This window comes from Sceloporus occidentalis, unplaced genomic scaffold (assembly GCF_023333645.1).
Source record: "Sceloporus occidentalis isolate IW3139 unplaced genomic scaffold, rSceOcc1.0.p SCAF_7, whole genome shotgun sequence".
Classification (NCBI taxonomy): Eukaryota; Metazoa; Chordata; class Lepidosauria; order Squamata; family Phrynosomatidae; genus Sceloporus; species Sceloporus occidentalis.
Genome location: NW_028316987.1, coordinates 47632636 through 47648667, shown reverse-complemented (window position 1 = coordinate 47648667; position 16032 = coordinate 47632636). Strand labels below are relative to the sequence as shown.

Sequence of the window (16032 nt, the reverse complement as noted above, 5' to 3'; positions counted from 1 at the left end):
TGTGAGACATTGAGTCTTCTCTATCAGAAAGTGCTCTGGTGCCACAATAAACTACAATTCCCAGGATTTCCTAGCACTGGGCCAGGGCAGTTAATGAGGTCTCGAACTGGATTATTTCTGTAGTGTGCTTTGGACCTTAATTATTAAAAATGGTCAAGGTCCAATCCATACTGCAGAAATACTCCAGTTTGAGATTGCTTTAACAGCCCTGGTTTAGTGTTAGGGAATTCTGGAAATAGTAGTTTTGTGAGAAAGAGCTTTGGTGCCACAATAAGCTACAATTACCATGCATCTTTGGAAGTACGCTTAAGTCTAGGAAAGCTCATGCTCCCAACTTGTTTAGCTATGTATGTACCATATACAATAATTTGGCCTTTTAAGGAAAAAAATTGACAAGTATCCAAACTTTCTGTGGCTACTACAAAGGCAGCAGGGCTTATAAGCCTACTTGCCTTTTTCATCATCTTTGGGAATATTTCTGTATTCAGGCTGATTTCAGTTGCCTCCTTTCTTAATATGAATATAAATGAAACCCTTTTGAAATACAGGGCATTACAAAGGTATCCAAGGAACTTTCTATATACTGCCTCAAAGCCAACGCAGTACATCGTGGCTGGGGACAATAAAGAGTATTCACAGCAACAGGAGAGAAGGAACTGATCGTTCCTGTGGATATAATTCCTAGAACTGTTGGAAAGCTCTAGTTCCATAAACCTCTATGGGTCTGGACCCCTGAAATCTCACTCCTGTGGGGATTAGCAGGCAACATATAAGTCAGATTTGATCAGACAGAGATCAGGGCTCTGTTCACTTTGTCCTCATCTCCACTTAATGTTTCCCCACAGATGTTCATTAAGTCTGAATTGGACAGTAAGGGTCAATAATAGTCATACAATAACAAAAAGTGAAAATACAATGCTGTATGGCCAATGGGTTTTTCATAGTTCTTGAGTGTTTTCTGTCCTGGGCTGTACATTTGAGCTAAAACTGCACTTTGGGTTCACCTCTTTTTTATACACCTGCAGGATGTAGTATTGCTGGGATCCAGTTGCAAGCCAATATTGGAGATATAGACCAATGCTTGACTTGAGAAAACAATATTGCACAAATTACCTGTTCATTATATAAAAGTCCCCCAAATCTTATTGCATGACTTACTGAAATAGAATGAACGATACACTGGATGTTCAATGGTGAATTTTGGAAACAGTATTATGTAGTTATGGGCAGCGGAACAGTAAAAAGCTAGCCAGACCATTTAGCAACCAATAAATGCAAGTAAGATCTACTGAGTGTTTTCATATTGTGATTTTAATTCACAAATTAGGAAAGGAAGGCTAATCAGAAGTGACTGCCAGAAAACTGGAACTTAACAAATAAGTATAAATTGTTTAAGAACAGTTCTATTTAAGAAACAATTGCATAGATCCTGCAGCTGTGCACAAAGGTTAATTGGAATTATATAAAAATGTACATTACAATTCAAAGTGTACAGTATCTACACTGAAAGGAAATGATTGCAAGTGCAAGACAAACAATGACCTACAAATAAGGCATGTTAGTTTTTCATGTCCCAGAAGTCATAAGTGAAATATGAGAGAGGTTGTGTTTAAATGGGATGGAAAGGGTCTCCTGGCTTACTCTTTTGGATCGCTTGTTGATTAGTACTATCCCAAAATGTGCCTGTGCCTTGGAAAATAAACCCTACAAGATTTCATTAATGGCAGCACTTGTTTCATTACCAAAAACATTTAGAAAGCAAGATGTTCGCCAGAACACAACTGCTATATTTTTTAAAATCATGCATTGTGAAATAGCCATGTAAAAAAGGTTGAATACTTCACAGTTATTGTGTGTTTTGTAGCTACATCCTGTAGCCTTGATAACCATCATCAAAACAGCAAAGGGAAATAAACGGAGACCTAGAAAAAATTGTGTAAGAATGCAACTAGTTCTTTGGTGAATGAGCAAAATATATTTTCTCACATGTTCACTGATTTCTTACTGGAGTAACTTCTTTAAAATAAAAGTTTTATGCAAGCAGTGCTAATTAGATTTTGGTACAATTAGTCAATTCATAAGATGTTGACCACAAGAGGCTTATTTATAAGCGCTTTCCTTTTAAAAACAAGATTTTATACACTCAGAGTGTATGGTTTTATTTTATTTAAAACAGAGTTTGAACATATTTAAGAAAATTTGCTTTTATAAATACAGTGGCTTTCATTTGCAAGAAGAGAATATATAGGTCAAAAGCTGGGCTTGGTTACTGGTTATTCTGGTGAATAGTGATGCTCTTAACTTTGTAATACATTCCTTTAAATAAATACATGTGTATAGTTTGGACTATCATCTTAGATTTCGGCAGAAAAAAATACTAAAATGCTAACAGTATGTACAAAATGTGAAGTGAGTTCCAGAAGACAAGGCACAAAAACAATGGAGTGTTTATAACAATGTTTAAGGGGCACTGTAGGGATCATTTTAAAGAACCAAGAGAACATTCTACAATGATGAAAATTTATGCCATTAAGCAATGTGAGCAGAAATTATAACTATGGATTTAGTCACCTTCATTTCATAAAGTGTCATTTCCATGATAGATTTGTATGCTGTTTTTCCAACTCTGAAACAGTTTTTGTAGTCCTTTTCCTGACAGAGTTCCTCACACATCATAAGTCTTCTCTAGGAATAGTTCAACATCGGTTAAGCACACAGCACCCTTGTGTCAAATCTTAATTCATTCAGCATTCACACTACATAGTAGCCCTGAAGCCTCTAGGCTTCATCACATACCTATTTAGACAGGAAAGATGTGCATACAAGTGGCTTCTGTGCACAAAATTTCCCAGTCCAGTAACTAAAATGTTATGGGTTGGATTTACCTCCCAGCTAGTAGCATTTGGAAAATGAAATTAGGATCGATACATTGACTACAAAAAGTTAATACACAGAAGGTAAAATTGTTCTCTGCCCTACTGTCAAAGAGTTACTATTTTAGGGCATTTCTTTTACACCACAAAAACAATGTGGAATTCTCCCATAATTTTGTAAAGCCCTTACTTATGCCAAGAGGTTAGCTCTTGGCAATTAAATGTATTTTCTGCTGCAGGACCAGTAATTAAGAACATAGACATAGTCTCTTTATTTACAAGCCACTGTCAAAGTGACTAGTGAAGTCAAATGAATGATATATAAGAGGACAGAATTAAGAGTTTAAAAGAACAATTCATGGCTTGGAAAGCAGGGCATTACAGAAGTCTCTGGTGTATCCATTGGCAAGTGATTCACCAGGACAGCCAAATTCCCAGGGGGCAAAATGGGATTACAAAGCACACAGTTAGAAAGATAAACAAGATTGCTTAGACGCCCCTGTCTTCCTACAAGGCAATGAGTGTTTCATTGCATTATTCACAAATATCAAGCCAGAGAAAACAATCTTTCTTCTGTCAGATAAAGCAAGTCATTTTAGTCACATGTTTTACTGTAAATGGCTGTCAGTGTCAAGTGATTTCAAGTGCAAAACGTTTTTGGCAATGTGAAAAATAGAAAACTTCCAACAATAATAATAAAAAAGTGACCATTACCAGTGTGAAGCCTGATCTTGCAAGCAATGTGGGTGCACACTGACTTGAGTGCAAAAGATCAGATCCTTAATTACTGTCTGTTTCTGTATACATACATATATATATTATACCAATACACAGTAGGGTGTACATATCTAATATATGCACATAAGATATCTTCTATAAACGGGATCTTTCAGCTGTTCTGAGCTGCATTATTTGGAATAAGCAGCTTTACTTTACAGCCACACTTCATCACACCTGAAATTTAAATAGTGCATCTTTTTAATGCCTTTAGAAAATGGGCTTCTTGTGAGTCCAGGTGAGTTTTATCAACAGTTCTTCCAGAGGGGATCAATATATAGCCACCCATCACCCTGTACAGAAAGAATCAGAGAAATAACATTTAAGTCTCATCAAAAGTTTAACCAGCCTTATTCTAAGCTAGCAAATGAAAAAATAGCAGTGGTTCCATGCACACAACAAATATTTCCTTTGACATTCTAACATTGCTCAATCTACAGTAAATAGCAACTCACTATTTTGAAGCAGGGATACACCACAGCAAACACCTTTAAAAAGGCTCTGCTTCTGAAACACATGGTCCCCATACCTGTTTGCTATTGCTACTTAATGCAATAGTCTGTTTTGTAAAATCTCACCAACAGCATAAATTCTGCTTCAATACCTCTAAGAGAAACACTGGGAAAGAACCAACTCAATAGAAGCTAAGGCCTGTTACAGACTGCCAAAATAAAGCTGCTTCGGGTCTCTTTGGAGGTATGCTATTTAAATGATGCATGGGTCCGGCGGTCGCGCCAAAGCCACACTCCACACTCCATCCTTTGGTGCAGCTTCCGGATTCTTGGGATGCATGCATCATTCAAACAGCATACCTCCAAAGAGACCCAAAGCAGTTTTATTTTGGCAGTCTGTAACAGGCCTAAGTTACTCATTTTTAAGTCTATAGATTTCACTAGATTTTCTTCAGAAATAAGTAAGTCTGGTCCCAACCCATTTTCTTCACATTTATTCTGTTTACAGTTTTAACTGGACCCTGCTGCTCAGCCTCTCACTTTAAATCAGGAACAGGCAAGTTGTTGGGATTCAGAAACTACCAGCCATTCCCCCTCCCCAACAGACAGGAAATAATGGAAAGATTTCTATTTATTTTAACTTCTAGTTTTGAAATGCATTCTGTTATAAAGTGTGAGGGCTTCCTTTAGAATAGAGAACCATGACCTCTGTAGAGGTACAGTGGTCCCTTGGCTTACACGGGGGATCCATTCCGGGCCCCCCCCCCTCATGTAAGCTAAAAACACGCATGCTCAAGTCCCATTCAATTTAATGGGGCTCATTCTCGTGGCACGTGAGCACAGGCACGTGCGCCATTCTCCCACTGCGCGGCTTCCGCATAAGCAGGAAGCTGCATATGGGGCACCCACCTGTGGCACAGGTCCAATGTATTATTTGAGGCTTTTTTTTAGCTTTGTCTTGCAACTTCTGAGAATCACAAAGACATCAGGGATAAAAAGAAACATGCACATTCTGCTCCAAGTTTATTACTACAACTTTCTAGTAGCAAAAGGTTCAAGCAGACTGGGCAGAGGCTGCTCCCACCCTGATTGTCCCAGGACACCATGGTCCCAAGGGTAACCGCTGCCACGGTCTCCAACAGGCTGCAAAAAGGAGTGGTAAGAAACCACTTCTTTTGCAGCCTGTTTTGGGCTGTGTTTGGCGACCTTGGCACAGCCTCAAGCGATCCTGAAGCATGTGTTATGTGCATGCCCCACCCCTGGATCATCCTGACAGCCCTTTTGAGCCATCTGTTTGAGACCAAAGTGACAATGGCAAAACCCATCACTCCTTCTATAAAAAGACATTAAAACACCCATTATTGTGGTGACAGTTCATCAGTAGCCCATCTTGTTCCTTCCCTCTTAATAAGCATTTATCCTTATTCAAACTCGCCTGAAAGAAGCTTGTAAAAATAGGCAATAGTTCTGGTGTTTTTAAAAACTGCATTTCACTCAAAATAGTAAAAATTGCAATAGTACTGTACCATTTTAACCATAAATCCACATTTAACGAAAAAAATACAAAAAGTTGGAATTATTCTAAAGGCAATTTAAGTGGTTTACAGTGATACATGAAAATCCACACCTGCTCTTTACTATGATTCCCCTTACCTCTTTGATAAAATATTTTGGTTTCCAGGGTGTATTGTTAGAGGCTCGCTGTCTCTCCTCTGCTCGCTGTCTCTCCTCAAGGAAACACTTGTGGTCTGTAGCTAAATTAATGTTGCCGTCCTTCAGAGCATTGGTGACTTGTTGCCAGAGATGCCTGTGTAGCAAATCAGACCATACGATAATGTGGAGAAAGAGTTCAGAGTTCATAGAGAGAAAAGAAGTGGGTTGCACTAGGAAATAGGTTGTTTTAGCCAAAGCTATGCATTTTAAAAAGAACTGGAAGAACCTTAAGCAAACAAAATCATTGAAAGATTAGAGGGATGGCCTTCTGAGTCACTGCCCTGTGCTCATAAAGTATTCCAGATTTTAATTTTAAAAAACAGTGCAACTTCCTACTAACAATAAAATTTTAAGCTAAGTATAATTTAATGTTACTACACTATAATAAGGTAAACGTAAATTAGTACAAAAATAAATATACAACAACAAGTACTGATATATAAAACTCACAATATGGAGAAAACAGTTGCACCAAGCTATTGTTTCTTGTTCCAAAACCAAATAAACTTTGTTCAGTTTAACAAAATTTGTCTCGTTGTCTACTTATTCCTTTGCCATTCATTTACTATATATATTTGTCTATAGGTAAAAAAAGATATGCCAAAAACTGGCCCAGGATCCTGGGTCAACTTATATATGGGTCAATATGGTAAGAAAGGTTTTGATAGAAGCTCCAGCCCCATTCCTCCCACTTCTACAGCTGCTGCTCAGTCAGGAAGAGAGTGTGTAAGTGTCCCTTTGCTTTGCCCAAGAACTTCAAAGAAGGCACTGGTTTTGCAAGCAGGGGGTGTGCGCATGCTGGGGGGTGCTTTGCTTTATCCTTTATGTCCTTTCTTATATGCCTCTAAGTTTTACTCTCAACTTATCCAGGGGTCATACCAAAATTTAAACCAGAACAGATTTCATTCTTAGAATGACATCATATGCATAGGTAAACTAAGCCATCAAAAATGCATTTATTCTAGCTCAGGGGTAGGCAGCCTTTTTGAGCCGTGGGCCGGGTTGCTGTCCCTCAGACAACTGGGGGGCCGAAGCCAATAAATAAATAAATATATATATATATATATATATATTTTAAAAAAAATTAAATAAATAAACCGGGACAAATGTAGGACAAAATTTTCAAATGGAAAGCACTTTAAAAAAAAAAGGAGACCACGCAAAATAAATTGCTGATTTTTTTAAAAATGTTAATATAAATGCATGTTTCAGAGGCTTCTATAGACAATTGCCCCCCTTGCCCGCCGCTTGCCCCCCTTGCCCGCCTCCTCCTGATAGGCCAAAGGCCCCACGCCCTCACTCGAGAGGCCAAAGGCTCCGGCGGCAATCGGTGGCAGGACTGGGCTGGGGCCGGTCCCAAGGCCTTGCCGGGCCGCATCTGGCCCACAGGCCACAGGTTGCCTACCCCTGTTCTAGCTGGAACCGGTGGGACCTATTTTATTCATGAGTGACTTGGCCCACTGACTGAAACAGAACTGGAGAAAAGTCTGGAAAAATTAATTTCTGAATTACACACCCCAAGATTCAATCTCCCAAGCGGCAAGGCCAGAGTGCTGTCCAAAATAATAGCTTTTCCAAGCTCAGAGGCATGAGTAACCTAGTCTAGGGCCAATCCTACTGGCTTTCTTCATATAGTTGAAATTACAGAGTATTTTGCCATTCACATACAGTACTGATTACAACGGAAGGTGAATTTTGAAAAAATATCTTTACAAAGTTTGGATAGTCACTTCCAAAATCTTATGCAAAGCCCATTTTGATACATATTCCAAAAATCTCTCCCCTCTGATCACATAGTGAACTGCCAAGGAATCCTCCATGTCCTTAATGTTCAGCATTTTACTCAATGCTTTAATATTTCTTATAGAAAGCCATGTTGAAAAGGTTGGTCTCAAGAGTGAGCTTTAGATAACAGTTTCCGTCTTTAAAATATGCACTGAAAAATGTTTTGAACCCAGTTTGGATTTGTAAACTTTCAGGTTTTTCATGACTGTTGTACTGTAGATAAGGGTTCCCCGTTTTATAAAATTAACCTTTAATAATAATAATAATAATAATAATAATAAATTTATTTATATACCGCCCTTCCTTCGATCAGTAGTAGATTTAGTAAAAAAAATACTAAAGCTGTAACACTGGACTATATTAATTCTTTCAATTTATATCCAACTACATTAATCCACTAATGAAAATAATGTATTTTCTAGGCCAGTTCCACCCAATGTGCAAGGAGAAAATTGACTGCATAATAAATTGTAATCCAAATTAAATTGGTAATCCAAAGTGTGTTGGGACCAAAACAGAAATTCAGCTGTCACTTACTCCTTCAAAGTTATGTTGGATTTATGCTTAACTCCAACATCCACAAACTCACAAATCATTCTTTGGCTGTTGCCAACCAAGATGCATTATACTAAAATATCCATATTGAAGAGTGGCATAGAAATTCCAAATACATGCATATTGAGATAGACTAGAGGTCTTTTTTTCCTTATTGCATGGCATTCAATTATGTTTCCTACCTTCTTACAGAAGGGTTTGAGATTTTTATTTGTTATTATTATTATTATTTGCTCTAATTTTACTTTGGAGCTGTTTGTAGATAAGAGCTTTAACAATGGAGTTTGCAAATGGGGGTCCCGTGGTGCATGCACCTCAACCTAAAGTCTCAAAACCAGAATATGTGATCCAGCATCTTTTCAATAGTTATTACTTCTCTTACATTCAGCTGATGGTGATAGTTTCATAAAAAGAATCTCACCTTGACTCAAATGGGCCTTGTTTTGCTATTGGTCTGATCTTCTTGCGAATTATGGGTAGTTTGGTGGTGTCGATTATTTTGGTTTCCCCATTGCTGTACGTAAATTCCAGTGTGCCATTCCACTCCCCTTGTGCCTTACATACTATGGTATTGGTTGGGTTATGTTTCACCTCTGCTGTAACCCTAATCCAAGTGATAAAAATAGAGATTAATACACAGATTATTGCAACAAGGGCTAACATCCAGGCACAGTAAATATTTTTACCATAGTGAGATTCAGAAAGGAAAGTTAAGTTCAAGCACCATTTTCCTGTACAAAAGTATTTGCTATTATGATTGTTAAGTCTTGGAGATACATTTCTGGAGTGGAGTGCGTTCAGTGTAGCCTGGCCAAAGCTGTTTAATTTTCTCCTATATTTGCAGAAGCTAACATTTAATTAAAAACGAAATACGAGAAGCAAGCCTCCGTACACACAATTGTCAATATTGCAAGACACAGATTAGCCAAGATAAGTGTGGTTTTGTTCATTTGTTTTTAAATGGATGGTGTAATTTTTATTCAAAAGATTTTATTTACCAATGTACAACTATCTGCCATGCTTTCACAATGCCATTTCATTTCAACGCAATGACTTCCCAGTTTTTTGTGCTTAATGTTACTCACTTCATGCAGCACATGAGACAGCATGCCCAATGAAAATCGGTGCAATGGATTTAGGACCCTATCCAATTCAATTCATTGCCTTGAATGTATTGCTGCTTCAGCACCTCAGCTCTGGAACTTCAACTAGCATGTACTCTCCACACTGTGCTACTAGAGTCTACAGCACAAATGCTTTCAAAACATAGATTATATAATATTAAAACACAAACAACAAACCAATGCAAACAGCAAGCATTTTGCTAGTTAATGTTGCTGTACTTTGTAGTTTAATAGAACTATTATAAAGAAATGATAACATGATACCTGTGCAGTTTTCCCCCATAGAAAGGTTTGGTGTGGAACGTGACAGCAGCTGAGTAGCCAGTCTTGGCACAGTGAATGTTAACTTTCCCTCCAAGCTCCACCCATGGAATAGTAAGTATAGAGCGCGCATAGGCACATGGCAGTGTGAACACGTACTCCTCCTCATGTTCCATGAGATAAAGAACGCCTAAAGATGGTGGGATGCAAACAGAAAAGCCTTTTTAGCACCGAGAATTCACCAATCAACTTTTCTAGCAGGAAGGTCACATTTTATAGGATGGTAAAGGAAAACCACTGTGAAAATTATTCCAAACAGCCTCCAAACTGTAGTTAAAAGAAAACTCACAAGTTTCAAGAAACTAGTTCTATTATATACTCTTCAAAGAGAAAAGGGCTGGTGGATAGAAAAACTGCATAACGTCAAAGCCCCTCTCCTGCTGGTATTTGATGAAATTTAAAAAATCATATACCACCTAGGCTACATAAACAATGCCTAACAGGCCAAGTTCATACCACTTGTAGTAACTGTTAATACATAACAATGCTTTCTTCATTTAGTAGTCAGCAAATAGATTCTTACACCTTAACAGTTACATAGAACTAACAGTATGAGCTACTTAGAGCTACATATACATTAGTGTTACATAGAACTAACAGTATGGTTTATATTTTTAATGCAACCTGGGACAGATTGTTCTGTACAGATGATGGAATCCTATGATTCAGGTAATGAATCAAATTCTACAGCTTATATGAAACAAGCAAATTCTTATCAGCGGTGGTAATCATGTAGTTTTACAGACACTGAACTTCAAATTCAAGCAGCCCTAGCCTACGTAATATATGGAAAGCTGCTCTCCAACAACATTTGGAAGGTGACATGATTCCCACCATTACGTTATACAGACACATAATCTAAACCTTGGGTTGGATCTTGGCTTGGTCATGCTAATATATGGCCCACTAACACTGATGGGACTTATTTACTATGAGTACTTTGATTCTCACTTATTTCAATAAGTCTATTCTAAATACTGTATAACAAAATTTAAGTCCAAGGCCACTGTTTTCTTCCCATACTCTGAGTGGCACACCCTCCTCAGATCACATTGATGAAATACATAAATGCCATGATCTCTGTAATGATGTTTTATTCAAAAGCCAAGGAATCAGGATTAACAACGCCTTTGATTTTGTAGAGATGATGAAAAGCACAGAATTGTGTTCAAATCACAAGGGGACCATTAGGCCAGGATTCAGTCATGTTACAACAACAAACAGCAGCTACATTGATTTGCAGAACAAAAATAACTGAATAATAAAAATAAAACCACATCCACAGCCAATCTTGTGACACAGTTCTGTTCTCACATGATTGCCCATGATTAGCAACTCTAAAAAGCATTTGGTTTACCCTTCTAATTTACATGAATATCTAAACACAGAACATATCACGCGGACTACTGGAGATCTAAAAGATGAAGTTATTGGAATCACCCCTAAAAGATACTAGCACTAAGTTAGAGGTAGTTAGAAAAACAAGAAGATAATAAAACAGGAAGAGAATGAGATGCAAGAAAGGAATCTTGGGAAGAGGTGTGGAAGACTATGTAAGTACCTTTCACACATACAAACCTAACCACCAAGACTTCTTTCATATTCCCCAGAGAAGAAAACAGAGATGGCTTCAAACTGCAGAGCCAGACACTATTCCTAGCATAAAAGTCATCTCCCATCTGATGGAAATCCTCCAGGTAGAAGTAAGGGACAGAGTTCTCATCCATTAAATGGTTGTGTGGCAAAGAGAATTTCAGCAGGTGACAAGCAACATCTGCTGAAATTCCTGCTTCTACACAACCATTAAAGCCCTGCCCCTTCACCTGGCAACCCTACTTTCAGGGCAAGACTGAAGAATTCTGGCACTAAAATGCTAATAATTTAAGCTTCATGTAGCATCTAGTTAGTATTCTTCTCCTTTGGGCAAAATGGACTTTGGGATTTGCAGGGCATCCATTCCAAAGCCCCCAATGGATACCAAGAAACATGAGACCTCAAGTGCCATTGTTCCCAATTGCAATGCAATGTGCACACACTCACTAGGGCAGCCACATGCATGTACCGCCATTGGAGACAACGGGGCTTGGCATCCACAGATGCTTAAATCCGCGGATGGCAAGCCCATGGATAACAAGGCCCCACTGTATGCCCTCTGGATGAGTATCTGTTGCATATCAGCCCATACCTAGACTCCTTAACTGTTTCAGTCCAATAAACAGAGTAAAGCACATGACAAACTGGACTAGAACCAACATCAACAACTCAACAGGAAACTTACAGCAGAGGCCAGGAACATGTGGCTCTCGACATTTTGCTGGGCTGCAACCTCCATCAGCTCTAGCCAGGTTAGCCAATATTACGAGATTATCAGAACTGTGGGACAATATTTAGGGTCATATGTTCACCATGCCAGCCTACAACGTGACTCAAATGTTATGGCAGTTCCTGTGGCTACCAGTGTGTTTCCATGCAAAGTGCTGGTTATGATCTATGAATTTGGGCCTATGTCTTAGGCCAACATGTGACAAGACCATTTGTTTCCACAGAAGGCAGTCTGGGTTTAAATATTCTCAGAGGATCCTTGCCCTGCTGTCATCAACAGAATGTCTGATAGGGAGGGTCCTCTCAGTGACTGTCTCCAGGCTAAGGAACTTCCTTCCAACAGAGACTAAGCTGGCCCTCTCCCTGTTTTCCTTCAATCAACAGGCAAAAACCTTTCTAATAGGTGGGCTTTTGGCAACTGATCAGCTACTGAACTACAGACATTTACTGGGTGAGTTTTGTTATTTCTTTGATAGACCTTAATGGTAACCTATTTTTATTTGCATTTCTAGTTTTATTTGAATAGCATCATTGATCATTATTGTGGATGGCATTTTTAGCAGAAAGGAGGGATATTTTAATAATCAACTTGTTTTTCTTTGGAATCCAATTGTTTAAACCAGGCATGGGTTTTAGCAGCAAATAAAGCTATGTTTGACTTGTCACCCACCACTTTTCATTTCTCCTTGTGTACAATCGTGAAATGTACACACAAAATGTACATGGGACAGTGTACTGTGCAGTTCCACAGCATAATACAAAATACCATCTATTAAAAGTCAAAGAATAACCATTTAAAGAAAACCAGCAAACTCAATTATCTGCACATTTTAAAAGAACAAGCCTTCTGTAAATATCTGTATTTTAAATATTACAGTGGTTTTGTAGAAACATTTGTATTTGTTTCTTATGGTTTATTTTGTTTTCCTATTACATTTTCATTGGTAAACTGTTATTCTGAATGCATGCCAAACATGTACTTACTAAAATGCAAATAAAAATTAGCACAGAGAACATCGATTTAGGCAACTGCCTCTTAACTACGGAATGCAGAATGGTGATATTAATATAACAACACTACAAACTGGAAACCACTGCTAAGCAACCAGCACAATTTCAACTTTTTCACCAAGCACTTTATTGTTTGTTTGTTTTCCCTTAATCTTTTATATAATTATGAGCATTTTTGTTTGTGTGTTTTAGTGTCTGGAGGATGAAAAATATATCAGGCACTTCATTGCTGCCCCAGTATAGTTTCTCTGTTGGGTGTGTGTGATTTTTTTTAAGTCCTTCTCTCCAAGATTTCTGTTTGATAAGCAAGCATGCTACATAATATCTTATCTTTGTGCCATGTCTTACCTTCACCTACCATAGAAACACCTATTGACATCCCCATGAACTTGCTTTTAGTCCATACGTGAACATTTGCACACATCTTCTTCTCTTTGCACTCGCAGTAAAAGCAAGATATAGGCGGGTGATGGGATACTTGTTCAGCTACAAACCTCAGTTTGTAGCATTCAGATGAAGCTGGGCCCTTAAGACTTGCAGAGGCACTGGTAGTTCTGAATGCTTGCACCCTGTCTTTAGGCACATCCCAAGAGCAATGAAAAGTTTCCCCAATAATTGGGTTATATGGCTTCTTGGCTACAGCTCCTTTCCTGCCTTCGTGAAAAGCTGTTAAGTAATACTCCACAAAGGAAATTATTCTCTCCTCCGGAGTTGCTGCAGATGAAACTGACAAAAGCAGGTCTGGATGGGCCAAAAAGTTGGCGTACATCTCCAGCAGGGACCTCTTCTCCAAAATAAAGGTTGGAAGGACTACCTATATCAAAGGCAATTTTTTGAAGAGAGAAAGAGAAAGACACAATTTTTAAAAATTCACTAGCACTTCTGGAAATCATGATACAAAGTGTTAATAACGAATGATGGCAACACTCTCTGCTTTGGTCAACTGTACATGCTACTCTCTATTTCTCCAGAGTCCTCAATGGCCTTGCAAGTAACAAGCTGCTGCTATTCAAGCTGCCTGGGTTTTCTCATTGTCCTCTTCTACTTAGCTACTAAGTGAGCCAATTGTTCACTGACAGTACTCATTGTTTACCAAAGTGGCACATCATTTGGGCTCAAGTTAATTGAGTTCTGGCTAGAAATCTGCCAACTTTGACAGCTGGCAGGCTGGAAAGGAAACAAAGAAATCTCTTTCTGCACCCTAGCACTATTACCACATGTTAACTCAAGAGTAATTGAAGTAATGCCCACAATTGCACTTAAATTAAACTGATTCTAACAGTCATGAGAGCACAGATTATCACATCCATTTTCCACCACTCTCCATTTGTGCTTCGGTCATGCTTAAGAGCATGTGGTTCATATTGGTGTAGCCCATATTCCTCTCCAAACCATCCATGAAAGTGACTGGGGCCTCTCTCTACCCATCAGTCTTGGGCTATTTAGCCCACCCCACCCTACCCTCATGCACAGGTTGCCTTCTCCAATGTCGTGGGCCTTATCCATTTACATTCAAGGCACTTAGAAAAGTTTTAGTGAATGTTTCAGATATATCATAGCCTAAATCTAGAGCATTCCAAAAGTATAATAGCCCAAATTATCTCAATCAAAAATTCAAAAACTTTGTCCCCGCCAGCAATTCTTATATGGCCTCCAAGCTGCTTGGCAGTTGCTCTCAGTCTCCTAGCTGTTCCCTTCAGCCCCACACTGTTCCTCATTGCCCCGGTGTCATCTCTACTGCTACTCTCCTTCTCCTCCACCCCATAAAAACACACCAGTGTTGTCTTTTCTGGTCTCTAAGCAGCTCCAGGGCTGCTTCAGTTAGCCTCCTTTTTTAGTCTTCTTATCCAAACCAGCATTTTGCCCATTCTGGGTGTTTTGTCAGCCAGTGAAGCTCAGGAACACATTCACTAAGCTTTCCAGCTCCCCAAATTATTAGCTTTGGCTTCCCTTTTTGAACCCTGTAGAAGGTTTTGTGGGTGAGGGGAGAGGCTGAATAAATGGATATTTGTGCCACAGAGGCCTGACTGAGACAACTACTGCTTTCATTCTGGTGTCAAGTAAAAACATGGATGTTTTCTAAAGCTTTCAGAGCATGATTGCACGCATACAAATTTCCACATGATGTGACTAGTTTTAAACTATTTGCTTTTAATCTGTCTTGTTCTAAACCACTCAGTGTGCTTTTGGTCTTTAAATTATTCTTATTGTTTTAAAAGGTTAAGACTGATTTTACTGTATGCCTCCCTGAGATGTCCATAGACAGTGGGCAGGATATTAATTAATTAATTGCATGAGCAGCAAAACTCACTTTTGAAAACAAGCTCCCACTGGTTGGGGCTGATGGGAGCTGTAGTCCAACACCATCAGGAGGGCTAACCCCCCTCCCATGACATAATGCCATTACCAAGAGATCAGTAAGAAATCTGCATTTACACAACAGGACAGCACAGAGGGTGAGATGCTACATTTGGCACAGCATATGCGCTTACATAATGAGCAAGTCTTTAAGAGAGAAAAAAGCCATTACACTTTCTTCAGGATTGCTCTCTGACCAATTCTGTATGCAAGTTTCAATTTCAAGTGTAATAAGAAAAAGGCCCTGAGAGAGCTGATATGAGCAGTTGGATTTCATAAAAAGGAGATTAGATGCAAGCAACAAATGATAAAGATTATCCCTCTTCTGTAATAGCCAAACGTTACATCTCTGATAACAGCAGCAAGGTACACTTCACAGTACTTTATGCTTTTATGGATAAAATAAGAATAAGTCAGAACATCACAAATGCTACTACTTTCATCTTTCAAATGTAATTGCTTTTTCAAAAGGAAAGCAATGCTCATTTTATTAAAAAAAAAGTGGCAAGAATGATTTAGAAATTCAGTCTCTGCAAATTTTGATGCTAGATCAGAACACAACTATCCTTTGAATTCCACATATCTCCCAATTTTGAAGTGCAATTCTTGGTTTAAACATACATTTAGAAATATTTGCTTTGAGATGAAGTAATTGTTATGTATTTAACTAAAACTTTTATACCATTTTTTAAAAATCACATATTAATGTGGAAATAGGACAGAATGGACTTAGTAATAAAC

General features: G+C 38.5%; 1 protein-coding gene across 3 annotated transcripts in view; it reads right to left on the bottom strand.

Annotated features, from left to right (window-relative positions):
- Positions 1–16032, bottom strand: part of LOC149309707 (oxysterol-binding protein-related protein 10-like) — an 80887-nt gene that overhangs the window by 2051 nt on the left and 62804 nt on the right. The window contains exons 8-12 of one of the 3 annotated variants that reach the window (XR_016281929.1): positions 13282–13747; positions 9544–9730; positions 8577–8759; positions 5756–5909; positions 2572–3943 (exon numbers count right to left, since the gene is read on the bottom strand). Coding sequence is in view for 2 of the 3 variants with exons in the window: in XM_089532888.1 (XP_089389014.1) it covers positions 3899–3943; positions 5756–5909; positions 8577–8759; positions 9544–9730; positions 13282–13747 (1035 nt within the window). In the remaining variant the exon portion in view is untranslated. Of the gene's footprint in view, positions 1–146; positions 3944–5755; positions 5910–8576; positions 8760–9543; positions 9731–13281; positions 13748–16032 lie in introns of those variants that run through there. The other 2 variants (XM_089532888.1, XM_089532889.1) reach the window with 2 other exon arrangements.